The sequence below is a fragment of the Neolamprologus brichardi genome, chromosome 1, assembly GCF_056152115.1.
Source record: "Neolamprologus brichardi isolate AB-2024 chromosome 1, ASM5615211v1, whole genome shotgun sequence".
NCBI classification, from domain to species: Eukaryota; Metazoa; Chordata; class Actinopteri; order Cichliformes; family Cichlidae; genus Neolamprologus; species Neolamprologus brichardi.
Window position 1 is genome coordinate 20,754,228 of NC_142104.1, and position 12,121 is coordinate 20,766,348.

General features: G+C 39.1%; 1 protein-coding gene across 2 annotated transcripts in view; it reads left to right on the forward strand.

Annotated features, from left to right (window-relative positions):
• Window positions 1-939: 939 nt before the first annotated feature.
• pde3b (phosphodiesterase 3B) overlaps window positions 940-12,121 on the forward strand; it is a 45,983-nt gene continuing 34,801 nt past the window's right edge. For both annotated transcript variants that reach the window (XM_087839455.1, XM_087839461.1), the window contains exon 1: window positions 940-1,952. In XM_087839455.1, the coding sequence (XP_087695581.1) occupies window positions 1,065-1,952 (888 nt within the window). In that variant the 5' untranslated portion in view covers window positions 940-1,064. The remainder of the gene's footprint in view (window positions 1,953-12,121) is intronic.

Here is a 12,121-nt window from a genome sequence, read left to right on the forward strand (position 1 = left end):
GCAAATAAAAGTGAGCCAAAATTCCTCCACAGCAAACGCTTGATTGAGAGTGGATGTATCCACAGCTAAACAAAAAAAATAAATAAATAAATAAAAAAATAAATAAATAAGGGAGTACTTAAATCACACATAAATCATAATGATTTAAATGTTCAAGATAAAAAAAATGTTTTAACAAACGCTGTGCAATTTGTAAAAATAAAATAAATAATTACATAATAAATGTTAAAAATGGCCCGAGTGCCCCCTTAAATGTTTTTAGCGGTATAATTTTGTATATGTCTACATTACATCCGTGGATAATGGGTGATATTCACTGTTGTTTGGTTTAGCCTGATCAGATCGATAAAATCGACAATCGACTGAGCTAAGGACAGGCAAACCAAACGATCACAGTGCAAGACGATGGATCCAGCGACTGCGAAAAGCAGCGATGACATTTTAACCAGAAGACCAAAACAATTTCGGCGTCGTGCAGTATCATTTTATTTAAATTAAATTACATTTATTTGTATCTAATAATAAGCGAGAGAGGAGAAAGAGTCAACACTACAAGAAACTCTACGTTAGTGGGTTTATTTATGAAGCGAAGACTTCCATGAAGCCTTTGCACACATATAAGATGAATTGTGAACTAACAAAGACTTCCCGTGCACACAAGGGATGCAGACAAAACAAGTAAACTGCATGGTGGGACATCCTGCGATGGAAATGTAACAGTTTTCCTCGCTATATTATATTCTAATGAGCTTCTTCTGTCTAATCGTACACTGCTAATATTGGGTTATAAAGTCTATGCGTGCGGCTCAGGATTGGTTCGGTCTGTGGGCTCAGCGCTCCACATCGCAAAAATAAGCCATGCAGTGTGAGTTGTGGCCTATAGCCGGCGACAGAGAGCCCCATTTCGGTAAAAACAACATCTCACCTTCTTTCTTTAGTCCAAGTGCTGGAGCACGTTTGAGTGACCATGGAGTGCGTTTGCTGTCATGTAGTTGAGCGTTAATACGGCGTGAATAGCAGGAGAGGGGCACTTTCGCGTGGATACGAGGAGCCACAGTCGAGCCATGGCTGCACGGGAGGAAGGAGAGGTTTTGCACAGTAAAACAAGGCACCACGACGGAGCTGGAAGTGTAAACAGCTCAGAAGGCTTCAGGAACGGCTATGTGAAGAGCTGCGTCACCCCCCTGAAACAGGACCATCAGAGGGGATTTTTGTTTAGCGTGTGCAGGTTTTGCAACGAAGACATTCTCAGCTCCAAACTGTTAAAGGTCTCTGCCCTATACGTGGGCGCTTTTGTGATTTTCGCGGTCTCCTTTCTAATTTCCAGGAGCTTGCAAAGTGACTCGCTTTGGGATTTGCGGACTTTTTTGTCGGGCTTCTCCCAGTCCATCAGTCCTTTATTCAGCATAGGATGTGCTTTCTTCTTCCTGACACTTTACCTGAGGAGGAAAAAGAAGGAGAGCACCAAATGCTGGCTGGTGTCACTGCCAGCATCGTGTTACCTCGGGGATTTTTTGGTCTTGCGGTTTTTACAATGGGGAGAGGACCAGCACCAGATGCAAATGGTGGGCAGGTTGTTATTCGTGTTGGGATGTGTGGGTCTGCTCACGCTGATCCCAACGCTAAAACTCAAACACAGTGTTCTCATACTGGTTTTTGCCAGCGTTGTGTGGCTTGTTTCTTTCACAAGTTTGAGCGGTCTGCCCGCACTGCTCAGACCGCTCTTTGCCTGCTTTGCGGGGGTTTCTGGCTCCCTGTTGGGGCTCTGCTTTGACCGCTACTACCCGTCGAGGGAAGCACCGAGTGGGATTTCCAGCGCGGAGGAAAAGGTCCCTGTGATCAGACCTAGGAGAAGGTCCAGTTGCGTGTCGCTGGGGGAGACGTCGACCAGCTATTATGGCAGTTGTAAAATGCCTCGCAGACCTTCGTTGCCCTGTATATCCAGAGAGCAGGTAGGTCTCCCCCCTGCAGGACCACGTCTGTTGCTGCTGCTGCTGTTGTTGTTGTTGTTGTTGCAAAAGTAGGCCCACTGTTCATCCACAGCTACTCTGAGTGCACATGTGCACAAGTTGAAAGCACAATACTGTATCACTAAAGCCCACACAGAGCATTTACAAAAGTCACTTTGGTAGAATTTGTTTTCCAAATTATTCTCAATATGGTTGCTGCAGTTTGCTTTTAATATGTATATAATATTCTTATATTAATGCTAATAATCTGTGATAGATAATGTCAAGCAAATGGCCAAAACCCCGATTTTAACCCTGAAACACAATGCTACCATTGGTTTGAAGTGCACTCGGATACAAAACTTAGGCAGTGCTGTCTCTCCACATTTTCGTGGGAATGTCCTCACCAAAGAGCTCGTGTGGCACACAAGCCATGAAATGCAAGTGCACGTCAACATCCTCCTGGCAGCATAACAGCACAGCCAGCAACAAAGCAAGTGATGTGGGCTCAGTCCCACATGACAAACAGTCAACAACACAAAATGATGGCGAGCGCGCACTGGCATCTTTCAGTGTCCACAATCCCACAGCAGAGCCTGCGGTGCTCCTTTCCACTTTGCAGCACTTCTGAAAACTGATACACCCACATGGAGTGATATGCGTACAAAATGAAGACTATCAGGTTGCATGCAATATGTTGGGAGCAAACAGCTTACGCCGCCCGTCGCCTTAATTTAAGTGTAGGCAGTGTAGACAAATGCCAGCATTATTGTTGCCAGTGCTATTCTTTAGTGGATGCCAAGCCATCAGTTCACACACATTGTTTTGTGTCCTTCGAGGTTTGTTAGAAATGATAAGAGAACTAAAAATATATGTCCAGTTTGTCTCAGTTGTGCTATTTCCAGTAGTTGTTTTTAACCTCATTGTGTTGTGTGCTGTTAGAAGCCTGATAGTCACATTGCACTAGGCCTCAAACAGAGCACCGAAAAGTTGAATGCACCTTGTGTGTTGCTGAAAATGATGGAGAAGTGAATAGTTACATGCGTAGGTTGTAATATCAGTGAATTAGGCTTTGGGATTAAGGCCTCAGCTCCAGCATTTGTCAGCTTTTCATTATTATTATTTATAAGAACTGACCTTAAATATTTTTGGGAAAAATATTTGAATAGAAGTGGAAATTTGCAAAGTCAAGACTTTATACTGTTTTTGTTTTTTTGAGTCAAAAATCTCACAATTATTATGTAATCTTTCAATAAAACATTCATTTTAAAAATTAGAAGCGAACAACTCAACAAAAGCAAAGAACTGTTGCCTCCCTGTGTGCCTGCAGTTAGTTTTTAGGCTTTTTGCTGATAGGAATTTAATTTAAAATTACTGGGCAATACTGCTTTCAGCTAAAAAGTAAAAACGGGACACTGATTGCAAATTAACAAATTAATAATCAAAATAATTCAAATAAACTTTAGTTCCCACATGCTATCATCACAGCATCCTGGCCTCTCTTCCAGTGAACACTAAAGCAAAGAGTTTTTCTTTGTGACTAGAAGAGACAAACAGCTTAAGTGCTCTCCATCTGCTGCGTGGACACATGCCAGTCAGGTGAATTAAAGCCTGGATTGCCCGTTAGTTGTCAATGTGTGAGTGAGTGTGTAGTGAAGAGCTATCAGGGATGTTTGTGTCTGTTTTATATTGCACATAAGTAATAATTAATGATTTAAAGACCTGACCGTTTCTGTGTCAGATGCAGATTAAAAAAAATAAAATACAGAGACAGATAAAAACACTCAGGGTTCACTGGTAATGTCAAACACGTTATTTATTTTCACATAACAGTTCAGTTCATAACAGTTCTGCATTGCTGACTAGGGTACTGGTTTCTGTCTTTCAGTTGCAAAGACAGGAGGTTGTTTTTCTGTTTGCAGCAACATGTGGTTTTCAATATAAAATGTCTATCGCCTTGGGAAAACCGATTTAAAGTTCAACCCCAATGCAGACACAAGTCAAGATGCTCTGGATCAGAACTACAGACATGAGTGTGCAACTAGAGTCAGACTAAAGATATTCAAATTGTGCTTTCAAATCTCAAAACAGAACATTAGAATCATTGTCAGATCACACTTGCATGCTATCATGCTCCTTCATCGCATGCAAAACTGCATTATGCAGTTTATTAGCGCTAACTTCAGCATCAGTGCTTTTTGCACCATCGTGTATAACAGTTCCATTAATGAAATGGGGCTCGTCAGGGCTTAAACCCACGGCCAACAAGCTTTAACAAAACAGATAATGATGTAAACACAGCTTCCCTTTTTTTTTAAATCTCTGATAAAAGACCGTTTTATAACTGTGGCAGTGCAGAAAATAATGGAGCAGATAGAGGAGATTCCAGTTGATGCTTCACATTTTGACCTTCTTTCTCCGTATATGTTTTTTTATTTTGTATTTTTACATTATGATACTCCTTGTGTAAAAAAAAAAAAAAAAAGGATGTAGCACACATCAGTGGCTGTTTTTTGTCATCAAGTGGAATTTTGCAAAGTTGAGACTCATCTATATCCTGTGTTTGGTGACTTTAGCGGGTTCTGTCAGAAAAATCAAAAACAGCCTTTAGTCTTTCTACAATACATCTATTCACAATAGTAGGAAGCTTTTTTTAAAGTCATGATTGAACTAGCAGATATGCTCTCAATAACGCGCCATTGTTATTAGTCTTGTTCCATCATGAATACCCTTAAAAAAGGCAGCTTCAGACAGCGCAACTCCTAAGAGACACCACAGTCAGATATATATTTATACCTTTTTAGGCGCATGTTTCTAACAACAATAAGAAGCAGATAATGAATATTGTTTAATTGGTGCTTACAATAAGTGTAAGCAAATCAAGGACGTTTTTTCCATGTTTCTTTTCCACTGAGCTAATGTCACTGATGACAGACTTCCTAATTTGAAATGTGAATCTATTGAAACAAGATCCCAGCCGCTGTGGCATTATATTGCAATAGTAATGAGACAAGATTATATCCAGCGACGAAACATAGAATTAGAAGAATTTTCCCTGGAAATTTGAATTAAATGCATAAAATAACAACTTTAGTGCTTTTAAGTTAACAATAACTAAAATAACTTAACCTTGTAACTTGTAGGAAGCCTGCACAATAATGTCACATAATACCACTGAAAAATTTATATCACTATGTAACCATATCAGTTATTTCCATCCACTCTTGGCTCTTCCTGTCACATGGAGTGCCACTAGCGAGCGCTCCGGCAGCACTCGATGGGGTAATTTGTTTACATATTTCAGTTGCACGTCACCAGCGGATAGTATCTGCCCCTTCAAAGCCTGTTTGTAGTCAACGGTGTGGTTTTTCCTCAAGTGGGGGAAAAAGTGTGTCCTCACCCAGCAAAATTCCCGTGCTTTGTTGGAGGTTGTTAAAGTAGCTCCCTTTTTAGGTCCTAAATCATCATCGGAAGCTGACTCACAGCTCTTACGCTCAGATGTGCCTGGGCCTAAAAAGATAAAATATTAAAAAACAATTTGTGCAGTTTCCCTTTTCACCTTCTCCTTTTTGAGGAGTGCTGGATCTCCTCTAGTATGTAAAAAAAAAGCCAACATTTAACTTGATTTTCATGGTATTGAGGTTCACAGAGAAGTGAATCTGGCAACTATGGCAACACATCTGTTGATGCGGCCAAAAATCATACTTTAGTCAGCACCGTGTGTTTCCCTTTGGTTGAGATCGTTACTGCTGGATGTTCTGTCTTAGACATGTGAGGACCTCACAGTAGAAGGTATATGATTATAATCTGATTCTGGGAGACAAATTCATGTACTACCTGATGAATGTTGAAAACAAAATGCTACACAGCACATGTTTGTGGCTACACGCCAGGTCCAGTGTGTTCCTTTTGTCGTTTGACTAGATATCCAGCTCTTATCACCAGATGTCGGGCGTGTTTATATAAAATTTCTTTCTTTGCTGTGTGTCCTTTCCAAGAGGTCCATGATGAGGTTGCAGAGTGCACAATGAAATAGAGTGTAATTGGACTTCCAGGAAGCAATAAAAAAAAAGCAAACGTTTCTAAAGTGAGAGATGTACGACGAGATGGTGTTGACATGGATCATTGGTCATATTAGAGTTATGTATGGTTTTTGACTTTTATGGGCTCGTTCCCAAAACTTTTTGATCACGCCTCATGAGAGGAGAGACATAATTTTGTGCTAAATCATTTTTTAAGTGTCTTTCTAGAATGTCTCTGATTTTGTTAAAGTTACACCACAACATATTTTCATCAGACAGTAATAACGTCTTAACTTCTTTCAAATCACTGTTTATGAGCGAGAAAAATCATTTTTCTTTATGTTAGGGCATTTTTTACTGCCTTCTTTGCCTGTCTTCTCTTTCTTTAAGTTTTATTTTCAATTGCAAAGTAGTCAAATTACAAAAGTCTGTTTTTAAAAGTACCCTACTATTTAATCATTGATTTTTCTTTTTGGTATTTTTGGTATCACTAAGATAGAACTATAATGATGGTTTACAGGTGCCACAGATATATACTTCTATATCCATTTGGTTCATTATGCAAAGCCTTATTTTAATTTTACACCTCAAATGTATGTACATAACAAGTACTGTCTGTAACATGCACATTCTAGCAGATTTTCCTTAAATTGTGTAAAACAGTGTACATAGTTTTTTGGTGTGCAGATATTGTTTATGTAGCTGGCTCCCAAAATTTTATTTGTCTTGCTTTGCATTGTGTTTCCACCGTGGGCCTTACACTGGTGGAGGTGGAACAGTACGAGTAAAAACATGGTAATAAAAGCAGTTTTAACCTCAGTTTTTTTCCCCTAAAATCTAGTTTACAAATCACTTCTGTGAATTAAATGTGAGGATACATTTATGAACATATTGTTTGAACCTTAAAGCTTTAAGATGTTTTTCTTTTAAAGTGATATGTCAGCGACCAAGTATTGCTCACAAAGTCCCCTGCAACTTGAAGGTATTATTCCAATTTCTGGTACATTACAGTACCAGAAATTGGTTAACAATTGTGTAGAACTAAGTGAAAACAAAATGATAGAATATAGTTTATTTGTTAGTATTTTTTTGATGTTTAGACAAAAGTCATCACTGTTGTTTCTTAAAGGTAAAGTTAGGAATTTTGGACTCCAGAGTTGCTGTAGAATAACTTGAATTGAACTTAGGGTATGCACTGTTATTACACTCCGTTGCAGTCCTGACAGAACCAACGGCCGAGGAGTTATTCCTGTTCCTGTTATAGTTTTTTGAAGTCCGTTGCCTGGGGCGCATGCTTAATTGGTCCATTGCAATGTAAATTCTCTAGGAAAAGCCCCTAAAACACCAGCAGGCATATCTGAAAGGAGTTTTGCACTCACTGTCTGATGACAGAATCTATGTCGCTCTGACCCAAGCGGACCCTAGTGGACTGGGAGACATGGGTTTATTAGATAGCAAAAATCAGGATTTACAATTGTGTTCCCAATTAAATTTGGAATTAAAAATTCAATCATTCAGTCCCTAATTTCAGTTATCAAAAGTTGGCATTTGAAAATTAATGAAAAGGTTTGTAGTCCTAAAAAAATATTTGATGGAATACAATACAACAGCAAGTCAAGTATCATGACTGGCTAAAAAAGGAGGATCCTGGTTCGACAAATTGTTTAAGAATTTAAAAATCATGTTTGTGAATGGAAAATTGAATGTCCAGTCAAATATTATTACCTTTTAGAAAATCCGATCACCTGATGTCTGAATGTATAATCTGAATCAGTTTATACATTTCAATACTGCATCTAAAATGCAAAGTAAAGCTTTCTAAATAAAATCAGGAAAAGCTGAAGCCTTCTCTGACTCGGTGTCCATTTATGTGGAGTGGAAAAGTGTCCTGTACGACGGAGTCGTACAAAGAAAATGAAGGAAGCATTTTATTTTAGTAAACTACTGATTTGTAATTACTGGTTCATTGCTATAAGTGACAGGCTTTGGAAGAGTTTTATTTTGAAAAGACTGAACCTCCAAACAGGTGTAATATGTTAGCTATGTAATACCTCAGAATCTGAAGACATTTAAGCACATTTAAGCACATTCACGGTTCCACTTGTGTCCACTCAAATCATGAACTTTTTATTGTAACTTTATACTGTTTACTACCTTTGTAAATTTTATCTGTCATTTTTTAAATACTCTCAGGTAGTGAGCAAGCATAAAAATTAAAGAGACTTTGCCGTTGCAGCCTTACTTAATCTTTTGTCAACCGCAACTCTACAATTTAAATAGAATTGTACCAACTACACTAGTGTCAGCGCTTCTTTAGGCAAGAACCAAATGCAAAAATGAGAGGACATCATCAGGATTTCACCTTGAGTCAAAAAACTACTTTACTATTCTTGAAAGCCAATTTCTCAGCTGTCGCTGCTTGTGACTGTATGGGAACAGTTTCTGTTGCTAGTTGAGAACAAGATTTTTTGTAATGTGTGATCCTTGAATGTGTCAGATTGACAAGATAGGAAAACCCTTTGTGGTTGCTGTCACCTTAAATTCAGACTATGAATTTTAGACTTAGTTTTAGTTTCAGTTAATTTTAACTTGTGCTGTCCGTTTTACGTTTTGTCACTCAAAATCTGCACAGCCAAAGCGTTGTGGGTTAACTGCAATCGCAGAATCTTTGATTTACTATGTCAACTGTGTGTGTTAAATTCTTATTTAATAGATATTTTAAACATATCAATGATTTCAATCTGACTTAGTAAAAAACTATATTTCGCTAATTTCATTGTGGGATCAGTCTTGCACTTTGAGACTGTCTAATAGTCATAAGGGTCACTGGATGGAAAAAAACAAACAAACCAAGTGAAAATTTTTATTAACCGCTCCATATTTGGTTATGGGCCTTTGGAATAATTTATCTCCAATGACTGTTTTTCCAGTGATTTTATTGTCCAACCCTCTCTGTCAGCGTGCGTCTGTGAGATCAACTGAGGTATTTTGAGACGAAGAGAGTAAAGTAGACATAATTTTTTTTAAAAGTAGGATTAATGTATTTGGGCTTTCATGGCAGAAATCTAAAAGCTCTGCTTCATGACTAAGACCTCAGAGGCTGTATTAGCAGGCCAGTGTTGAATTCAGGGAGACAGCCCTTTTATGTGTGGTTACCACTTCACGGGGGCAAGAAGAAGTAAATAATACACTTAACTAACCCCCACCCCCCCCCACCCCCCACCCCCCCTACCCCCCCACCACCACCACCACCATCAGCGCAACCCCCACCATCCAGACAGGAACAGAGAGGCAGGCTGTAGAGAGAAAGGTTGGAGGGAGAGCAGCGAAAACGCAGAGCAGCTCTCAGCTGTCACGTTAGCTTGCTGTAAAGCCATGTGGAATGATATAACATTGACGTCACAACCAAGTGACGTACAACAGGGTTATTGCAGAGAAGGGGGGGGGGGGGGGGGGATTACAAGTCTTATTAATTGCCTGGTAGCATATAATGTCTGCCTCCACCAGCGATGAGAAAGAGCGAAGCACTCAGTCTTTAGGCAGTGTGCAATATGAAGTGTGTTTTGGTGGAAAAAAGGTGCCACAAAAAAAGAGTCTACTTCATATCAACTTATTCATTCAGAAAATCACATAAAGGTCCAAAATATATAGAAATTATATATTTATCTGTAATTATACTTTGCTTTGATATATGCATATATTTTGCTGGCAGTTTATTTAATTCTGTAAGCACTGTGTAAGTTAATGTTTACTTTGAGCAAATCCTGCCTTATCAGTATTTTCAGAAAAGCAGTCATGTATGTGTTGGAGAATCAGTGCTTGTAATCTGCTCGGGCCTAAATGCGGTTGATCTACAGATGTAAACCCTTGATGCACGTTTAGTTTTTTCCCCCCTTTGATTTGCTGTTATATTAAAAGTGAAACACTGTCTGAGCAATGTATATTAAATTCAGGAGTAGTGTGTGTGTGTGTGTGTGTGTGTGTGTGTGTGTGTGTGTGTGTGTGTGTGTGTGTGGACTGCATGCTGAAACAAGCACTGTTTTGTGTTCCAGTACACATTTAATCCTGGTCATTGCATCTTTTTCAATTTGGTATAAAGTATGAAAAAAGCACATATATCTCATATTTTAATTGTATAAAAGATAATCAAATCAAGTCTGATTGGCTGAGATTGGGCCACTCGGGGCCTGATATTTACAGAGGATGCATCGTGAACACTTAAGACAGCACTGATATGTAGTTTTATGTTGTTGTTGTTTTTTTTTAACTTAGAAAATAATTTAAAATAAAATAGTAGACGTGTTTGTGTAGTATAAAAAAATTTAATCATTGTTTTTTTTTTCCTCCAAGTCAGACAAGAATAGTTTTCAAATATAGGAATTGTGTTTTTCTTGGTTTCTAAATTGAAATGGAAACAGCCATTTTTAGCGAAAGTGATAATTCTCTGTGACAAATTGTGAGCCAAGCTGAGCCTCTGTTGAACTGAAGGAGAGTAATACATGAGGGGTAAACTGTGTGTTTAGGAGGTTGTGTAACAGTTGCGATATCAAGACCAAGATGTCCCAATTCTCAACGTAGCAACTTTTCACTGATTCCACAGGTAGCTTTCATAATATAGGTAACAATTTTATAAATATTAAATCAATCAGCAATATTGTCTGTATGAGTGATGGAAATTCTTCAGGTGTTTCTATTTGAAAAGTGTATAATTTGCAAGCCCCAGTTGGGAATTGCACTGGTTAAAACTCTTGCTTTTTGGGATTGGATCCAGATGGGCTGCTGTGATAGCTTCTGTGAATTCTGCTCCCAGCCCGCTTTCTTTAAAGTCAAAACTAGTTTGCGTAGCTGCTTTTAATTTCTCATCGCAGCGGCAGAAGTGTTAGAAAGGGTTAACTTGTGCGAGGCGCAGAGTGAAACAGGATGCAGCGACTGCATTGTCAGCCTGCTGGTGTGAGTGCAAACAGATGAGGAAATGCTGGAGCGGGTACTCCAAAACTCGGGTTGCCCTGGAAACGGTTTGCGTCATGATCACCAGCAATTAGCTTGCAGCTCTTTAGTTTTCATGATAGGTCTACCAGAGCTTAGCCTAATGACTCTGGTGTCTGAGGAGTCACCGTCTAAAAGGGGGCTGAAAAAAAAATATGAATTTATAGTTCTATTTTCTTTGGTTTTTGTTGTTGTTGTTGTTGTATTTTTTTAAACATTTTGTTTACAAGACTAACAATAAATTACAGTTATTTGAGGGATTAGTTATGGCAGCATGTCCCCAGTTTCTTATTTGTCTCTAATGAGCCTTAATGTGCTGTCCCGACTTTGTCTCAGCCTGTATTATTATCTATACAAAGCTTATTTGTGCTGAGTTTGTGTGTTGTTGAGGCCCAGAATGTTGGACTGGTCAGAGCGATGCGGAGCCATTGCCATCAGATAAATCTGGGCCATTAAAAAAATAATAAAAAAAATTCTGCAACTGTTGTGCCAGCCTCCCATACTTTGCATATCTTGGCTTCTGCACAGGTTTTCTTAAATACACCACGAGATTCCCAACAATGCAAACATTTTAGGTGGCGTTGCTTTTAAGGTTCAGGCTGAGGTAGCTGAACTTTTCACGTGCTGGCTGTTTGCTCAGTCCAGTGATGGTGTGTGAGCAGCGTGGTAGGGTTAAATTTGACTGCTGTGACATAGATGGTGGGAGCCCCCTGTGAGAATTTAAGCGTGGAGAAGGAGAGGTTAAGGATGTAATAAATTTCAGTCTAACGTAAAAGAGCACATGCCATGGGTTTTACTGACTGTTAATAGTCTCCAGACAACTTTATTGACATAACCTAATCTTTTCCTCCAATGTTCTTAAAGTGTTTTCAGCTTTTGCTGGTGATTCGTTCTTACAATTATCATTTTTTGCCTTGCAATCTTTCTCCCTCGTCTTTTCTCTCGCTCAGTATCTGTTTCTCATTCTCTCTGAGTTTCTTTCTGTCTCTCTGTGTGCGCCTCTTTTGAAAACGGTGTCAGCACTGCTGCTTTTACACCAAAAGGCTGTTGCTAAGTGACGGTTGACGTCAGCCGCAGCTACAGAGGAGGGCTTGTGTGTGTTTAGCAGCTGAGGGCAGATCCTACTGAAAAGGGCAAAACTGTGAAGCGCTATTAGTCACTGCA